The 20,237-nt window shown below is 39.9% G+C and overlaps 1 protein-coding gene across 1 annotated transcript in view; it reads left to right on the forward strand.

The window, feature by feature from the left end:
- Positions 1–20,237, forward strand: part of LOC150083078 (uncharacterized) — a 305,874-nt gene that overhangs the window by 98,412 nt on the left and 187,225 nt on the right. The window contains exon 5 of the mRNA XM_090377773.1: positions 15,776–15,873. Within this exon, the coding sequence (XP_090233899.1) occupies positions 15,776–15,873 (98 nt within the window). The remainder of the gene's footprint in view (positions 1–15,775; positions 15,874–20,237) is intronic.

Below are 20,237 nucleotides of genomic sequence, written 5' to 3' on the forward strand. Positions count from 1 at the left end.
ACGGAGTTCGCTGAATCGTGGTCTTGGAAACACCGCTGATTGTCACCTAGTTAAAGTCCATGGTCATTTACGACGTTTTCCGTCCATCAGCTCACACAAGGCAAGACAAACCTATGTTTACCACGACCATCATCGGCCTAGTGAATGTTGCTCAGTCCACTATCCGTTCCACTCTTGGAACACCTTAACTATATCACTCCGCGAACAAACATAAGATTTGCAGTTTCCGTAATAATGCTACCCTCCAACCGGTATCCGAAAATGATTCCTTTTTTTTTTTGAAATCCGCCAGATCACGTCTCTTGCCCATGTTGATCAAGTACTTCGCATTCCACAAACCTGCAGTATCGCATTTAGTGGTGCTCCCCGTGTGCGCGGGGAGAAACTTATTTCGTAAAAAAACTAAGTTTTATGCTCAGCACAAAGTCGCTGTCTTAAATGTAACCGAATAAATCAGCGATATACAGTTCTAGTTACTGAAGTTGACCAATAACAATAATGTGCGTCGATTAAGTGGACAGAGATGCAAACGGCTCTCATAACCCATTCGACTATGATTGCTTCTTGAAAAGGCAGCTGTCTTGACTAATGAAAGAACCTTGCGTCATCCGTACAGATCAAAGGACATCTCATCCCTTAAATTTGCAGGCCACATCCGTGGTGTAGTGGCAATTAGCAACGGTGATCCATTAGGCTCTGGGGAAATTGTGAATATCTAACAGCAGGCTCCCGTATTCTCCTCCGCCCTCCCCATACTCTAACGATGAATCATGGACACTAATGATAAATGTCTGTGGAGAGTCAATACGTGCCGGTAGAGAAGGATTCGCTAACGAAGAGCCACCTCCGTGTTGAATGCGTGCAAGATAGCTCGGGTAAACAAGCCACTCTCGGTGTACTTAAAAATTGATGCGGAGTGTGAATGTTGTTCGTCCTACCACTTAGCACACAAGCAGAGGAACACGAGGATGGTTAGTTCGCTGCGTGAGTACAGCACTGGCGCTGTCAACAGGATTCAGGTGGATTGCTAAATATGTAAAACCATGAAATCACTGCACACTGGACTATTTATAGACTGATAGCGCTGCATTCGGATTAAGTCGAGCGCCGAACTGAAATTGAAGTCTCTCGCTGCACGATGTATTCGAATCCAGAAACGACAAATGCTAATGGAAAAGGAGAGCAGAAATATTGGGGCGCTCGTTGCTGTTTTAATGAAGAGTGCATCCAATTATTGCTCTACGTGCGAACAGGATTGAAATAATCCTTTTCACGCGTAGAACACAATGAACAACAGGTGTTGTTCATTGTGTTCAGATCGACTCGGCACCAGTTTGAATCCTCTTAAGTTTTCATTCTGAGCCTGGGGAAAAAGTTTTTTATGCGTTGCAGCTGTTCAGCAACATACATGACGTCTTACCTATCTTTATAAAGTCCAGAAGCTTAAAGAAATTGATGTAATTCGAAACCGGTGTAAAAGGAAAACATTTTTAAAGAAGGAAACGGCAAGAGAACAACTGTTATTTGTACACAGATGAAGTTATTTTCGCGGAATGAGGTGAACTTGCCCATCTCTCGTTCCCCTCTCAATATCCAACCAGCAAATATCTAATTGAAGTTTTCCTAATCTCCCCCGACTGTTCCAAGGTGCCTTGAGGAATTTACAGAGTCTTAGCTTCACTTTTATTGGCTGGATTCGACACCATTGCAGCTTTGCCCTCCCAGGTGTTTTCAGCCACTCGAGCAGGAGAAGTATTTTCCTTTCAGGCGGCGTGAGTTTGGTGCGTAATCCACTTTAACGTAAGCCTTCCTCTTCAACAAAGCTCTGGCGTCAAGGCATGCTTACAGGTGCCATAATTTATGTACGAATGAGCACTGCGCCTGTCGTGCCTTGCAAGGAAGCTTTTGTGAGTGTGGGGAAATGTCATTGATAAGGATTGAGGAGAAAAGGAACCTTCCCGGCCCCCCCCCCCCCAGCCGTTTTCCTCAAGGGATATGCGAATATTCGCTCGAACGAATGAACACTAAAGCAGTGTTGCTACGGGACTTCCGCGTGAGGACAAGGGAATCTTTCAGCGCTTAAATCCCTCAGTTAATGCTTGTTTCCGAAGTTGTTTAACTCTGTTGAAGCCTGCTCTGTAGCTGCGACATGAAGCAGTACGAAGTTGCTAAGAATACACGGCACGTGTGACATTTTGCGTCAGATATTACAACGCCAGTGTGGTGATACTCTGTGATAATTCATGCATTGTACCGCAAAAAATCAATTCAGTAAAAAGCGCGTGGAAGTTACATAAATAAGATCGGCAACCTCGAACGAATTGAACACAAGAAGATTCTCAGTAAGTCATTACCGGTAAATTCCTCGCACAGATGTATGCGTGTCCTCGTTCCGCTTTTAATTTCAGAGGAAAAACCTCCCGAGTATGAATTTCTGCAACTCCAAGTCGCCTCCTGCGTGGCTATCCGTTTTTTTTTTTTTTTTTTTTTGCAATATTTCCTTAACACCGAGTTCAAGATATCCTTCCAGATATTGCCCACCCCACCATGCTACCTTTGAAACGTTGCTGATCCATTTACTAGAGCATAGTTACCTTTGATCGTTCTATGATTAGTGGGAGAGTTATATAAACATTGGTTTTATTAGGAACCCCCAACATGGAAGGCTAATTGGAATTCTACGATTATGAAATAAATAGGAGTAATTACAGATTCTTCAACTGAGCCTCGTTTTTGATTGGTGTGCGCGAATTTCTCTTCGATTCAAGAACTGGCCTTTCTAGAAAACGCTCAGTTGGATTGAGCGCCACCAACCCATTAGATTTTAAACAATATTAAACCTTCCTCTGTCATAGGCAAAAAACTTAACCCGGAAAAAAAAATTTAATTAGGGTTTCCAATTATAAACTGTCGTAAGATGCACCTGCTTAAATTCATCTGCTTGCGAATTTGTTGCAGGACGATCCTTCCCACACACACACACACCATTTATCATTCCATTGTGAATAATAAAATACGTGTTTATTTAGACGTTTTAATAAGCATTTTAACAAATATCACTTTACGATTATCAGTACGTGTACGCATACTTAAGTGAGCTAATAACTACAAGATCCTTAGTATAATTGAACATTCAAATTAAACAGTTGTGAGGAGCTTAACAGCACACCTCACCGAATGAATAGTTATCATCAGGGTATCCTCCGTAACGTAAGGGTTGTATGGCAGGTAATGAAAACGTTGGTCTATGTTCTAGAAAGAATATAATACATATACACTGAAAGGACAGAATTCATTGGATACCTGGTTCCTGGGCAATGTGACGCTTTCACCCCTCTCGCTAGTATACGAACCCACCGCTTGCATTCATGTAAACGGTAATTCGATGTCGGTATGGATAAACGCCGTGAGTTAACCGACTTTGAAAGAGGGATGATAGTGGGTGCCCGACGCATGGGTCATTCTATTGCGGATGTGGTACAGATTTTGCACTATCCCCGTTCGACAGTATCAAGAGTGCATCGGGAATACGCCATTTCCGGAATAACATTTCATCGTGGGCAGAGAAAGGTGGTGAATGAACGTGGTCGTCGACTTCTGTTTCGCATTGTTTCGGCCAACCGGAGAGCGACAGTGACACAATTCAACGAGGAATGTGCCGGAAACGTCTCCACCAAGACCATCAGGCAATCATTAGCCGCAATAGGTTATGGGAGCCGCCCACCCACCCGCCAAAGCCCCATTGCTAACACTACGACACAGGACTCTACTCCTAAACTGGGCGAAAGAACATCGGCACTGGACCTTGGATTATTGGAGACGGGTCTTGTAGTTCGATGAGACCTGTTTCCTGTTATTCCAAGAGGACTGGAAATGGTGCGTATCTGGCGGAAACCGCACGAAGCTATGCGCCCATCATGTCTCAACAAGGAACTGTTCAGGCAGATGGACGGTCGGTAATGGTGTGGGGCGTGTTTAACTGGCATACATTTGGACCTCTGGTACGTCTAGACGCATCGCTGAAACGTCCAGGTTAAGTCTCCATCCTTGCAGATCACTGCATCCCTTCATGGTCATCGTGCACCCACAGGGCAATGAACTCTTCCAGCAGAACAATGCTCCTCCCCACATGGCGCCTCCGTAGCCAGGTGGGCAGGAGCAGCAGTGCGTAGCACACGCTTCTTGATTAGACCGGGGTTCGAGCCCGTGATCCACAAAATATGCAGGATGCCGAAAGGTAAGGGAATGACCACCGCATATCCCCGGAGCAATATGGCCTTAATTGCTAATGCTCCTAAAAACCAAATAACAAAAACAGCTCCTCCCCACAGGACCGTGGTGACTAGAACATGGTTTGAAGAGCATTTCGCAGATTTTATCACCATGGAATAACCACCGGACATGAACCCTGTGGAGCATCTTTGGGATGGTGTGGAAAGGTCCGTTCGAGCTTTGGATCATCCACCCAGAAATGCGACGGAATTATGGACAGCAGTGCAGCAATCATGGATGGAAATACTTGTGGAACGATTCGTGAAAGTAGTGGACTCAATGTCTCGCCGTGTGACTACACTTACCCGGGCGAAAGTTGGACCTACCAGTTACTAGGTAGGTATCTCATGATTTCTGTCCACTCAGTGTGTACTAGTTAATTTTTTACGTGCATTTATTATAACGCTGCTTGTTCATTTTTGATTTATCCCCCCTCCCATCGTCTTGAACATATCTGTTTTATCGTTCAACCTATTGCTGAAAAACATACAATACTTGTAAAATAAAGGCGTACACCTCCACCTTTTCAACTTGATATTACTTGTTAAGCACCGTCCCTTAACAGGAAATATGAAGAGTATGCCGTTATATCTGTCCAACAATATAACCCGTTGATGCTTTTCAACAGGTTACTGCTCTGTTCTCATCTGATGACCCCCCCCCCCAGGTTATTTCTCCATGCTTAAATTTCTTCATTCATTAACGAACAATACTGACATCAAATGTCACTTGAACTCGCACATTAGTCAATCCATTATGGATGTCAGTAGAAGCACATCCCTACTTCGACAGTAATTCAATATCCATGGTTAATATTCGCAGAACTAGCAAAAGAAAGACTGCTAATTTTAGGTAAATAAAAAATACTAATAAAAACGGGCCAACAGGCATTTATGCTTTTGGCACAACCCTCAGACAGTACTGTTATATTCTAAATTTTGAACAGCTACATTTTAATGTAGACGAGCTCATCTTGTGGAAAGATTGCGTGTTTTAACAGGAACCTTTAACGAGGTAGAAAATTATAGAACAAATTTCACAATAATATGCAGAAAAGTTTCTCATTTGTCATCTTATGGTAGAAATCTTTAATAAATCGAAAACATGCTCAATGTGTTCTCACACTTCGCTAACTCACTGCCAAGGCAAGAGGAAATATAGTGCACTGCCCAAAACGTCTGTTCTAGTATCCTCGGTGATGGCAGACATTTGAATGTTCTGATGCCCAATAGTTCGTAGACGTTTTCTGCAAACTATCTTTTTAGATGGCCCATAAAAAAAGTAATCACAGCGACTGAGATCAGGAGAATGTGGCAGCCAAAACCATCTTGGGTAGAGGTTAGAAATTGCTCGTTCCAGGAAACTACTGTTTAAAATGTCCCAAAGAAATATGGAAGTGACGTGGACGTGCCCTATTGTAAGGTAAAACATTTCAATAAAATCGGAACTCATTTCTTTTAAAATGTCAATAAAAATTCTCCAAAATGTCTGTCACTATTATTATGATTTTAAAGAAGATAAAGACTCTCTTTTCTCTGCTGTGTGTGATGCAGTTTTCACAATTACGATAGTCAACGTCAGTGGCCAACATTTCTCATAAATTTTAAAAATTCCACACCACGTTTTTATGTAGTTTTAAATGTTTTATTGAGTCCTAAAAGTAGAAAATCAGGAACATTCAACGAACTAAATAACACCATATTCACGTCGACATTTCAGATCCAACTTTGGCTCTCAGTTATCATGACAAAGTTTAGGTGATGGTGTCCCAAAGACATTTTTCCCTCTCTTGATTGATTCTTTGTCCACACGTAAAAAGTTTCCCTATGCAAAGAACCTCATGCTCTTTTAGATTTCAAGTCAGCTTGTCTGTGTGTTAAAAGCTTCGAAAAATTGGAGTGTGGAAGAAAAATATTTATTCCTTCAACTCCCGAGTCTCTTTACTGCTATTTCCGATCGCTTCCCTTCTCATTATACGTTGCAAAACCAATAAAAACTGCCACTCCGTTAAGCCAAACTTCGTGTTTTTCACTGCGCAACGAACGTTGCAGTTGTCAGCACCTTCATCAGAACTAATCCTACATCCACCCATGAAATACTCGGCGCCTGAAGCACGATCCGAACAATCCCAAGATCATAACAGCTTCAGTACATTCAGCGTTCCTTTCTTTATTTTCAGTTTAGCAACCCCGTGTTCATTACTTTTGCAGCTGTGTAGGTGGCAGCATGAAGTCTCGCCAAATAGTTTACTGAGCTTTCGTTCTGACAGATATTAAAATCGAATCATCTCGAACTGTACCGTCATAGATTTCCTTCCCCTCTTGGGTTACCGAAGGGCATACAAACCATTTAAGGAACTTTAAGCACAGCTGTCAAATCACCGGGATGTCACGAAGAATGGTGAAAAATATAAATTTCCAGATAACGCTGCTGCTAATAACTTTTAAACTCAAGCAGCAATGCTTAGTGTAACGCCATTTCAAATATTAACTTGAATTCATAGCGGTTTCTTCTCGCTACAAACAAGCCTCCATTATTTTGTGAACCATTATCCTTAGAGAGTCGTTTATTTTTTGTACAAACTCAACCCAGCAAATTTAAAATTTTGCTGGATGAAAGTAACATTTGGCACTCTTCAGAACAATGTTTTATTAGGGTATCAACTCGTGAGTAACTTTACAATAAACTCAAAGGGTTTATTGTGTTCGGTAGTTACTTGCAGCTTTTCTAAATATATATTCAAAGCAACGAGACTAGCTTATTCAAAGTTGAGGTTGTAGGTAATCCAAGAAGATACTGAAGGTAATTCTCCACTTCTCAAATTTAAACAAAACTTGACAAAGAGCGCGTGTGTAATCTTTTGTCCAAACATCCCTCGTCTCGCAAGGTAAACAATAGAAGGGCTTTTTTTCTATCTTGGAGGACCCTGCTTATGAAATCTGAGTCTTCACCGCTTCGCAGAACATTGTAAGTTTTGCTAAATATAGAACTCCCTCTCTCTCTATAAAGGATTTTTGAGAGAGAGAGAGATGACGACACAATCAAGGGGTATTTACATAAGCTTTTTGAGCGAGAAAAAAAAAAGAAAGAAACATGTAAATTAACAAGTTTTGCCCGAAGATAATTGCGTTGTCTATCCTTGAAGAGAGGTTCCATAAATAAATCGAATTCGAAAGTAGCGGGGATCTGTTACAAGAGCAGTGACCGACTGAAAATAATAGGATTAGCCCAGATATCGATTTCAGGAGAGACAGGTACGTTCTCTCAGGAGATGTTGTCAGGAAGGAAATACACGAAATAATAGGGCACAACACACAAAAGATGATGCTCTGCTGTTAGCCTACCTGTATCAGAAAGGTGCGGAGTCGCTTTCTGCAAACTACAGTGAGAGGAACGAAAATCGGAGTTCTGTCGTTATTTTTAACAGAGGCGCCACCAATGTTTGTGATGACATTTCAATAAACTGTGCCCTCGCAGCTAACGCAACTGTTACAAACACTATTCTTCTAAAGTGTGTAGGAAAGGCTTGGGTTCGATATCCGTGGAAAGGAACTTTTTGGAAGCTTTTACATCGTGACCGAGTTCAGTCTCCTCTAAGAGTTGTCTTCCTCTCTAGAAACATGGGTTATTTTCCATTCCACGAAACAGAGAAGCCAACGTAACATAGTTTACAGACACTACGCTGATGCTGTTACTTTTCACTTTACATTAATTCTAAACACACAATTCAATGTGGAAAATACTCTGGGAATTAATATTCTGGAGCTCTTCCTAAAATAGTTCCTGGGAAGATCCTTCTTAAAAAGATCCATTGAGAAGAAGCATCCATTAAAAACATCCAATATAAGAAGCAGTGTTATTTCGATAAATTTTAAAAAGTATCTCGATAGAAGTAACATATTTAAAAATGATGACAGCCACTTCATAAGTGAGTGCGCTGGCTGTATTAAAATGCGCAGAAATTTATAAAAGTGAACTCGAATTGGTCACGAATACATTGAGAACTTGCCACTGTCTGATAGTTTTTAGGCGCTTGGCATAAGTGCAGTGCACCTATTGGGCTTCTTAGATGGATTTTCAAAAATTTTACATTTTGGATATTATAGAAAAATCTGTCATGTCTCTCAAATCCGGCAGTTATTATTTCTTTTATTTATATTTGTACATTTTAGAAAGATTTGTCGGGCGCTTCCAAATTTCATTAAACTCGGACTAATAGAAATCCGACAATTATTATTTCTTAGCGCGTCCGTCCGCAGGTAATAATCGACTTAAAATGGATGGATTTTCTTGAAATCTTATATTAGCCTCTTTCAGAACAATTTGCACAGTCTTCCCAAGTTTCATTAAAATCGGACCAATAATTGACCACTTATTATTTATTTTTTTAATTCATGCCGCATAGGATATACTGCCTATTGCAGCCGAAACACTGGATATTATAGTTATATTTCACCGTATATTGTAGCCCACTGGCTATGGGCTGGTTGGAGGAATGAGGCAAAATGGCGGATGGGCAGAAACAAACTTTTCTTGGTTTGCGCATAAGTCATTGTCTTTTACTCTTTTTTTCCTTTTTTTTTGTGATAGGTCATGAACTATTTGCTAACACGCCTGAAATATAATACATCAACATACTTGTTTTTGTTTGTTTTTTGTTAAGTTCATCTGTAGTAGATAGAAAATTCAAATACAGGAATTTTTAGTATGCAACTATAGCGGGTATACAATCACTGCAAAGCGTTTCATCCCTCCAAGAAATCGATAATCTTCAGTGACGTCTACATTTGTAAATCGCGTTATCACAGATGCTTTTGTAAAAAAAAAAAAAAAAAAAAAAAAAATTCGATGAAAAAATGTTATATTGCAGTGAAGCGAAAGCCTGTTCATTAGATCAATGCTGCCCAATATTTGTTTTTTATTCGCGAATCCCTTAAATAATAATAGTTTCTGCTGTTGAACCCTTTATGATAGTTAATTAATTTTTAATGCAAATAACTTATTAACAAAAAAAGGTTTCTGTAATAAATACAGCGCTAACACTTTTACAATGAAACTTGAATTCTGATGTTATAATCAAAGTGCGGTTAGGTAGGCGCTATTATTGAAACAGAAACATGCTAATAACTAGTTCTCGCTCATAAATATTTTAATAAATCAGAAAAACCAAAATAGCTGCTTGGTTTTGCCAACTATAATAGTAAGAGCTGTAGAACCAGGTAAGTGAAAAAGGTACCATCTTTTTTCAGCCAAACTACCAACTAGGAAACTCTGTTATTAAATAAATTTTTGATGAAATTTATGTTTATTTATTAACGTTTGCGTCAGTAAACAAACACGTGAAGCAAATAAACTGACAGCTATCAGAAATGGTAAATGCTATCACGTTATGCAAGTAATTCACGTGATCCTCGCTAGCGATTAGAAGAATTTCACCCAGCATGGCTGAATCTGATACAGACCATATAATTAATTAATTTATCTTTATAGCATTGCAGTAATAAGACCCTCAGCGGCCAGTAGCCGGGGATTTTACACGGAGAAAGCTGAATTAAGACTAGAGGGCGTACATCGAAATTCTTCTGGAGTAAATTTGTCAAATATTACATAATTTAAAGACGTGTACAATTAAAGATTAATAAATAAAATTAGAGCACTACTATAATTTGCCATATACTCTCGAATACTGTAAATTTAGAGTAAGTATAAAGTAAGATAGAAATTATACGAAATTTAGAAAAGGGTAACGGCATATAATGGCACTTTTCAACTGGACTCGCGATGATAACGTGGTGGCGTAAATCCTCTATTCTACAATGTTATGCTTGACATCTTTTCTATACTTTTTGTTACATGATTGATGATCTGCATCCAGGGTCTGGACAGTCTGAAGAGATCAGCTAGGTGGAGACTGTTACAGTTGCTGCGGAGAGAGGGAAAAGCTCTGAGGGTTTGATGTGGGATACTACAATAGCAAATTTCCCAAAAATCAACTGATGTAGCCCGTAATCCGTTTAGGGCGGTAGTCAGTCTTCTTTCTTCAACCTTTGCTTCTATAGTTGCGTAATTGAGGGCAGTTTTAATGATATTAGTGTGGATGTCATTTGTGAGGTTATGTTTGCCTTTAAGCTACCTGATAAACCAGTAATCGTCAGACAATGTCGTGGATGAAGAAGCTGAAGCCGATCTCTGAGGCATGAACCATTCTATAAACTTATATTTTAAACCTTGCAAAGTCTCGAACATGAAGTAAATGCTACCCAACTAAATCTACACACTGTGATACGAAGAGTTTCAAGATTTCTGTGGATCCGCAGCTTTGATTCAAATATCTCTCCTAGATCTGTGTGGTGGTAGACCTTCCGGATTAAAGAGTTTTTTTTAGCATTACTGGAAGATGTGGTTAGTTTGGCTTCAATGAGATCATTGCAGATTTTGAAGAATTTATTTGCATATCAAAATTTAAAAGTTTTAAATTGATGGATTCAATGATTTTTAGTGGTTATCTGTTAAGTGGACTTCTGTTTAAAGTTTTATATCATCTGCATAGCAGAGTATGTCTGCTATGAAGGTGATATAAGAATTCAGGAGAAAAGCATAGTTTTAAATTAGTAAACCAGCGCGTCAATTTTATATTTCTGACCAGTATATAGTGAGATATGTAATACAGAATCTTTCATTTCTGTTTATGCGACCTCAAGAATATTCAGAAGTGATTCCTTCACAGATAACCCTGTATATAATGACTGGTTGCCGTCCTCACTAGAAATTAAGAAACTCTGAAGGACATTCTCTGTGAACTTTAACAGAAACTTTCATTTAATTTCTTGTTAAAGATTCAGTCTTCATCTCCCAACAGACCGAATTTTTTTTCTTACCAATGGAAGTTTGCTCAGCATTGTTCTCTTCGGTCTGCAATGCAGTGGGCTGGATACAGTGAATATTTATGGTAGATCAGTGTTAATAATGGGCATATAAAGTGTAAAGTGTGTTTAGGGTCAAACGGCACCAGGGGTTTCCCCCATCTCCGCGTTGCTTTCATTGTGAGTGAACCAGTTCGCTGGGAAATGCCAGAGATTTAAAAGTGTATGGATATTGTATATGTGTAATGTCATGTACCGTTGTTCATCTGGTCGTTTAGCCGCTGGACCCCTACTGAGGCCCAACGTTGCCCCACTTTCGCCCCGTGGAGGCAGACCAGGAAACACCAGTAGACTAAGATTTACTCTGGAAGGTCCTGCCGCTTAATTTCCTGAGATTTCGGCGGCTAGGACCTAAAAAAAATAAAAAATAAAAATAAAAAAAAATAATAATAAAAAGAGGAAAAGAAAGTTAAAAAATAAACTAAGATATATATATATATATATATATATATATATATATATATTTTTTTTTTTTTTTTTATTTTGGTAAATTCTATGGGGAATAACGCTAAATTTTTGAAACGCCGAGTGTATGGGCGAAAAACGTAATTTGGAGATGATTAAATCAATTCCGATGTATAGGGCTTGCGTATGTGCAGGTAGAGTGGGTGGGGAGACTGAAGTCTGGGGGGAAAAGACAGAAGTATGGAGTCGAGAGAGGAGGCAACTCCAAGTCACAGTGGGGCATGCCCATGCCCCACCAGAAGGGAAAGTGGGAATGGCGAGAAGGGGATGAGACAGTAAGATCGTCTTCCCCCCCCACCGGGGATATGGGTATTAAAGATGAAGGAGGCTAGGGTGCCCTCTTCAAGTCGCCAAATGGCGTTTGGCAGCTGTGCTGCGTTAAGTCTCTTTTCTTCAATATTGAGTCGATTTCAGTCCAGTCGCTCATGGGGTAAGCTCCGTCCTCGTGTTTTTCACTCACTTGTCTCAAGGTTTTTCTCTGTAGTAACTCTGTTGGATAGTATTTTATGGTCTTGTACAGTTTAACTTGTGGTGATCTTTCTTCAGACACGATTTATGGTAATTAGTAGTTTTCTCCTCTCGAAGAGGTCCTGCGCATATTGAGAAAGTGCTCTGTATTCCTCTTCTGTGTCAATGAAGTGGGATTCCAGTCCTTTCGGAAGGTAGTGTATCTTTGTGATCAGGATGCCTCTGAGATCTTCGTATTCTGGGCAGTCGTAGACCAAGTGGTTCCACTTCTCGATCACCCCACATGTGCAGTTGGGGTCCTCAACAAGGCAGAACCCAAGCAGCTTCTCCTTAAAGGGACCATGACCAGTAAGGAGCGAAGTCAAATGCTTCCCCGGAAAGTACCAGGCTGGTTGCTTGGGATATATTTTGCTGAGGTTGGGAAGGAATTTTCTTGTGATTTCTCCTTTTGTTGTATCGGTCCATCTTTGTTGCCACTCCCGAAGTAGGTAAGCCTGTAATCGGACTTTTTCTGTTTTTGTACTACTCGCTGGGTCAATTATGAAATCCTGGAAGGTGGCAGCAACCCTCCCTGGCATGCAGGAAGAGCAAGCCAGCTTTTGCAGTCTCCAAATCGAGGGGGAGCGCTCCAGCAAGCACCTGCAACGCTGGTGTGCTTACTGTTCTGCATGCTCGTGTGGTTGTTAGTAAAATGGTCCTTTGTATCGTATCCAGAGTTCTCCTATTGACTGCAAGCGTCGTTTTGCTGTACCACACTGCAGCAGCATAAGTTATCGCAGGGATGAAGGTTGCCTTATAATGCAACATTAGTGCTGTTTTTTTTAATCCCCAGTCTTTTCTCGTAACCCTCGCCACCAGTGCCGAGTAACGTCTTATCTTCGTCCTTATATATTGTAGGTGAGGTTGAAAGGATAAGTTTTTGTCTAGGATAACTCCTAGATATTTCATTTGGTTGGCAAATTTAATGGTCACACCTTCTATTTTAATTTGGGGTGGACGCCGTATTTGCAGGGTTCCTTTTAGTAGAATAGATGTGGTTTTCGTCGGTGAAATTTTTAACTGGTTTCTTGTAGCCCAATTTTGTATTTTCTGCAGAGCTTGGTTTGCGGTAGTTTCCAGTTGGGCTCTTGAGTCAGCCTCAATGGTAAGAATAAGGTCGTCTGCAAAGGCCTGGGCTCCGATCAGCCCCAGGTCCAGGTTCAGGAGCTCGTCGAGAACCGTATTCCAAAGGAGTGGCCCCAAGACAGACCCCTGCGGGCAGCCCCTGTATACAGATCTTGTGACTTTTTGGTAGTTGGCATTTATTTCTACTTTCCTGCAAGATAGGTAGTCCTCCATTACCTTGTATAGGTTGATAGGGACTGCAGCCACCCTTAGTCTGGCTAGGACGCTCGGCCACCATAGTGAGTCGAACGTCCCAGCAAAATCAATTGAAATGACTAGTAGGTATTTTTTTTTCTGCATTCCTGTGCCTTCCGAAGCAGGTTTCCAAGTGCATCCACTGTGGAGGAACCCGGCTTAAATCCGAACTGATTTCTAGCCGCCAGGTTTGTCCTCTCATAGTGGTTTTTGATTCGCTTGTGCAGCAGTCTTTCATATAGTTTGCTGACCACTGAGAGCAGTGCAATAGGTCTATATGACTCTGGGCAGTCCGGTTTTTTGTTAGGATTTTTAAGTAACAACTTGGTGTTTGCTGTTTTCCATGCTGTGGGGAATTTGCCTGTTTCCAGGCACCTGTTGTAGAGAGTAAGTAGTAAGTGCGGTGCAAATTCTGCAGTTTTCTTCAAGATCTCAAGTTCGATCATGTCCAGTCCTGGGCATTTGCGATTTCTGATCTTGGTGGCAGCCTCACTGAGCTCTTCCAGGGTGAAGGGGGGTTCAATTGTCGAGGTGTTATAGATTGCGTTGTCCTTGCAAATTTTGTGTTGTTCTTGCATGGTTAATATTGCTGGTTCCTTGAAGATTTTGTCCAGTATGTTGCCCATTGACTGCTCCCAAGTGGTCGTTAGGTTTCCCTTCGGTGTCCTGGTAGTACTAATGACCTCGCCCCTGGGAAGCTTATTGGTTATCACCTTGTAGACTATGCCCCAGGGGTCGGTGTTTCCAGAAGTAGACACTAGGCGCTCCCAAGAACCCTTCTTACTTTTTTTATGGTGTCTGTGTAACGGTTCCTAGCTTCTCTGTAATGTTGTCTCAGGACCTCCACCTCATCTTCGGGCCAGGTTCTGCGAGCTCTCTGGAAGTCTTTTCTTGTTTTTTGCATTTGTCGTCGTAGTACTGCAATTTCTGGTGTCCATCAGGGTACTGTGCCAGGTTTTGGGTTGTTTTTTTTTTATCACTCGATCACTGATGTTTAGTAATAATTTTGTAGTTTCCCTCTGAAGGTCATCCGGGTCGCTCCGGGGGTTTATGTTTTCCAGATTGTGTCTAATTGCCGTGGTGAGCAACTCTATACAGTGTCCAGTCTGCATTTGCGACTGCATATCTCATTTGTGGTTGGTTTGTTTGAGTTATTCTTGTTAGTTGTCTTTCAACTGAAAAGGTTATTGCCCGGTGGTCTGAGGTGGTCCATGCTTCCTCCACCCTCCAATTAGTCACATGTCCGGCCATACTCCTGGTGGCCAGGGAGACATCAATTGTGGCCTCCCAGAGGGTGCTCGAAAATGTTGGCAGATGGTGGGGTCGATTTAGAACAGTTAGATAGGATCCTGCAAGGTAGTCTTTTAAGAGTTGTCCATTTCGAGTTCCTCGCCTGTCTGGGGTGAGGCTGTGCCATGCCGGAGAGCGACAGTTGACATCAGCTCCAATGATGACTCTTTGATTTGGTAGGGTGTCCTGTAGGCATCGGAGGTAGTCGATTGCAAAGCCTATATCTTGTCCCGGTCTGCAGTAGAGTGCCACGACATATAGAGATCCTAATGCTGTGCCAAGTTGTGCACAAGCAGCCCATGGAGTACACAGCTGTGTGATATTAGTTGCACTGATGTTGGTGTTTCTTACCAGAACGGCAGCCCATGGGGTGTCATCATCCGTGTGGATCACCTTATAATTGTGTGGGTACCCTGCGACCCGCTTTAGATGTGTATACGGTTCCTGGACTATAATGACATCCAAGTTTTCGTCTTCGGCTTTGGTCCGTAACTGGTCAGCCACTGATCTGGCCCGTTGTGCGTTAATTTGGATTATTTTCAGCATATTTGTGTTATAATTCTTAATTCTCGTTACCATAGTTGATCCTGCTTTGGTATACTGTTTGTTATATCAATCGTGATCGGTTGCACAAAATGAAATATGTTACTCACTGTCCTGTCGTGTGAGTGTGGGTGCAATGTGCGCCATAAATGCATATCCGAAAGGTAGTTGTCAAAGTGTGGACAGCTTCTCACAGACTATTATAAATATAATACAAACATATGCTAGTTAAATAACCATCAGGAGCTCCAACAAAGATGACTTGGTTTTTCAATAGCCGTATCTTTCAAAAATATTCTCAATACCATTAACTATAAATATGTTCCCGTTTTCACTGCATGGTTCATCAGAAATGCATTTAGCATGATTTGCAGTATAGTGTATATGTTTTAGTGAAAAACTTAACATTATGGAGGACTACGTCATGATTATATAAATTAAACTTTATATTTCAGGCTCGATATCCAGTGGTGCTGCTTGATCAGTCCCCTGAACTCTGGAAAAAGCGAAGAAAACAGAGGACTTTGATCAATGACAATCGCACGGTATCCAGGTAGGAACACTTTCTTCCTAGTCCTTTTCTTTTGGGACTTTCTCAAGCAATAGTATTATTAAGAGAACTGGAACGGATCCAGAAGGGATTAACTACACGATACTAAATCACTGTACTTTCTAGACGAAAAATTATTAAAAAAAACACGAGACCCAGTACTTTGGCGTCTTCTGTATGATTTATGTGAGCGTGCCAGGAAGTAGTTTGTAAAGTAATGAGACTTTAAAGCACGCTGCATTTCATTTTTTTTTCCCTCTCTAACCTTGAGTCACACCTTGATGAAACTGATTACTCTAAAATACCAGCTGTGAAGGGTGTGTAAATATATCGACCCGGAAAAATAATAAAAAAAGAATGCTAAACCAGAAATCACTATCCCTTCTGGATGACAACCAGATAAAGAAATTTCAGTTTCTTATAAGAAAATCACTTTACATTAAGATATCGTGTGACACTTGCGTGCTCACGAACGCTATACTGATTGTAGTCGATTTTGAGTGATTTCATAATTACAGGCAAAGATGCGATTCTTTCTTAATGAAAAAAATTAATATTTATCTGTGATTCTATCCTAATCTGTTGATGAAACTAACCAGAAGAAAGGGTTTTTAAAGTTATTTTAAGAGTTAGTTTTAAAATGTCCACAATATTTGCTTAACTATATCAAAAACAAGAAAGCAATTTTCACTTAATTTGTACTCTTTGTTTAAGGATAGGAGGTTGTGGGTCATTGCTATTAAAGGTACAGCGAACGTTTATACGAGACTTGGATAAATAATGACTTATATATTTTATAGTATTGAAAAATCCTTAATCAAATCTCATTTCTGCTGCCTTCATTCTGCTTTCATCCTTTTTTCCTCATGGTCCAATACTAGGGAAATCTTTAAAAAGGAAGGCAAAATAAAGATTCAAAATAGGCTCTAAAATTGTGGAAAAGGCATTTATGCTTTATTCAAACTCAAAGCAGAATTCTTAATGAATAAAAGCAAGTAATTTCCATCATGGTATGCATAAGTTTCTTCGTACTTCAGCTGAGTTAAGTGAAATGTATTTGAAGTGTGCGACACTTACAGGATCTACAATCTTAATTCTCTCATGGTTTGCATAAAACGCCCTTCATTATTCTTCATATGCAATATGACTCGGGACACAGCTAACTTCAACCAAAATATCAATAACTGCTTGTGAAAGTTTCATCAGAGGCTCGTTCCTTCTCTCTAAAATGATGTAGTGGCACCTGGTAAGTTTGAAAATTGAGCAAAAATGAATGCGAGATCATTGCTGACCGACTTCTTCAGTCATGCGTATATAAGCTAAATCTCTTCATCCAGAATACTAAATCTTTTACCTAGTCAAAAATTTTTGCGTGGTATAAGGCAACAGATATTCATGCACCCACCTACTTAGAACGATTTTAGGAGACAATGAGAGTTCAGGTTCAACTCTTCAATGATTATCCGAAGGTGTAATGGAGCTTCCACAAAGAAATTCGTATGGAATTCATTACTTTTTCGCATACAATATAGCCAGTGCTCTCTGTAGATAATGAAGCAGTACCAAACAAAATTAAAATAAAATTTTAAACAACTAAAATTTTAACTCCTACGTCTAAAAAGCCCTCACCCAAAAACCAGAATGTGAATGATCATTTGGGCTAAACTAACAAACGTCCAAATCAGCAGATATTGCTCATGGACATCATAGATTTGTTATTAAATTCGTTAACAAGAAAAAAACCGTGGTAAATGCAAAGTTTGTTTAGAATTTCACGCTTTTCCAATACCAACGACAGCAAAACAGAGAATATAAAGACAGCATTTCTATTCCCACATTCGTTCTATTTACAGTATTCAGAAACTCGGAAAAGAAAGATAAATACCATTTGATCGATGAAGCAAAACACATTTCTATTACGGCATCCAGGTTTCACTGGAAAATTCAAACGCTAGCTCCAAGAGGGAGAAACGCACTTTACAAAAAAAAGCAATTTTATTTTTTCAAAATATGGGAATAGATATTTTGCCGAAACATCCGGATTTTAAGTTAAATCAATATATTATCCTCGCCTGTCGTGTAGCAAATAATGAACATCGAAAAATTAAGTTATTTGTAATAATCGAGCAAAAAAGTAGGGAAAAGCATTTATCGTTCTCTGGATGAAAAATCTGTTTCGAATTAATCTGTAACCAATAATTAATAACCGATGTGTTATGGGTTCAACTGATAATTAATAATCGATACGTGTTGCCGCTGTATGTCGAGGAGATTTATTTTTATTGCATTTTTAAATATATTCATAATTCAGTGTTTGTATATTTTAAGAGGGAAGTGGTTATATTTAATGAAGTTCGCACGCGCAGTTTTAAGAGTTGAAAGGTCACGCTGTAGTTCAGCAGCTCTGCTGCTGCTGCTCCCTCCATGAAAAATCGTAAACTTCAATCTGAAGAATGAAATATTTTGGTCATTATGAAGTACGCTAAGACTAAATATGCTAATTTAACATAAGACCGAACATTAATAGATTTTTAATTATTCTCTGAAGTGTACGAAATTCGTTTGGGCTGGTAGGATTTTTCTCTGTGCTCAATTCCGAGTTTTTCGGCCCGCAAAACTTGAAGTTTGGGCCTTATGCACACACACACTTGTACAGACACACGAAAAATCATACCAACAAGATTACCAAAGGAGTGGCATATGAGGATGATTATATCTACAGCACGAGATACATTCATCCTGCATACTCGCAGCTGCTGCCATGAACAGGACACGGCATTTTATCATGTATTACCAAAAGTAACGCAGGTGTGTCCACCCCGATGTAACAGAGAAAAGAAATCTGTTTAGTCAATACGTCGCATTCTTTGGGTGCTAGAACATGTTGCTGTTGTCAGACAGGCAGTGCAGTAATGTCAGGCTTCAGACAGTTATGTGGCCCGCTGCCAAGCACTGAACTAACGTCGAAGATTACATCGCTAACTCTCAAAGTTATCTTCATACCGCAACCATCCCTACCGAAGATCCTTTATTTTAAGAATTAATTAAATAAAAAAGAAAGAATCCACGCACGTTTACATGTTTGGGATGTTGATATCAACACGTTAATTTGGATAACCAGTCATCAAAAATCACAAGGATTTTGCTTTAGCTACAGGGGAATTGCGATATTTTCGAAAAGCGCAAAATGACTCCTTGAGAAAGTATTGGAGGATATCTCGATTCGAGGTTTAATGCGCTGTTTTAATGAAGAAAATGTTCCCTAGCCGTTTTCACAATGAAATCATTAATTAGGAGAGGATTATAATTCCATTTCTACTCAAAAGATGTTTTCTTAGCTTGTTAGTACACCCTCTAGAAGCGCTGAAGTAAACAAGTTTACACAAACAAGAGCGAGAGCGAGGGTTTCTCTTAATCTGCGTATCGCAGTTTACTCATATTCTGCCATTCAAAGTTGGTCCCATTATCTCCACATAACCGTGCAGTTGTTTGCAATTAATTGGTTTCTGAATGAAACCATTTAATTATTATTTAAGAGTGAAAAATAATAACTGTTTGGTCCTTAGCTTAAGAGCTGTCAATTGATGTTTAAGATGCTTGCCCTGTTGTCAGGCAATTGTTTTTTAAAATAAATTTTCTTTTCAGCGTGCTCTAACATATGACCGACTACAAAGATCAACAAGACTTTGACAAATTCCAGTTCCCAAATCCTCTCACTCCATTGGAATTGATGCAGGCAGTTTGTTGATCCTCAGAGTGAAAAGTGAAAGATATTCCCCCCCTCCCGAGGAGAGGATATCTTTTCTCGTGCTTTTAAAAGGAGTGACCCAACGATGGTGTTACTGGAAAGCACAAAGAAATTGAATGTATTGGAGCTCGAGAAATACCTGCAATGAGCGCCTTAAAACTAACGTGGTTTCTTCGACAACTAAATATTGTTAACCTCCCTGCCCTGACGTGTGGAATGACAACAGTAGAGTTGGGCTAAAGAAAATGTGTTAAAGTACCAACAAGTGCTTGATGGATGAAAATTCTGGACATTTGACTTCGTACGATGAATGTTTGAAAATGTCTCTCGTATTGACAAGACATTTTTTGATTTGCTCTGTTTAGAAACTAAAATTTATTGATTTTGTTTATAACAATGGTCTGTTATTCAGATTTGGCTGTCAAGAGCACTTCCAAAGCTTCACCAGAAAGAGAAGACTGCAATTCGGTTTATTTTTTCACCTTTTGTGAATATTTTCTCACACTCAGAATTGTTATGAGGAACTGTTAAAATACAAATCGCGATTTTGGGTAATTTGTTATATTTCAAACTTTACTGTACACTTCTCATTCCCCAACCAAGGACAAATGTACATCAG

Source organism: Mastigoproctus giganteus, chromosome 7 (assembly GCF_048544385.1).
Source record: "Mastigoproctus giganteus isolate SK-2022 chromosome 7, ASM4854438v1, whole genome shotgun sequence".
In the NCBI taxonomy this organism is placed as follows: domain Eukaryota; kingdom Metazoa; phylum Arthropoda; class Arachnida; order Uropygi; family Thelyphonidae; genus Mastigoproctus; species Mastigoproctus giganteus.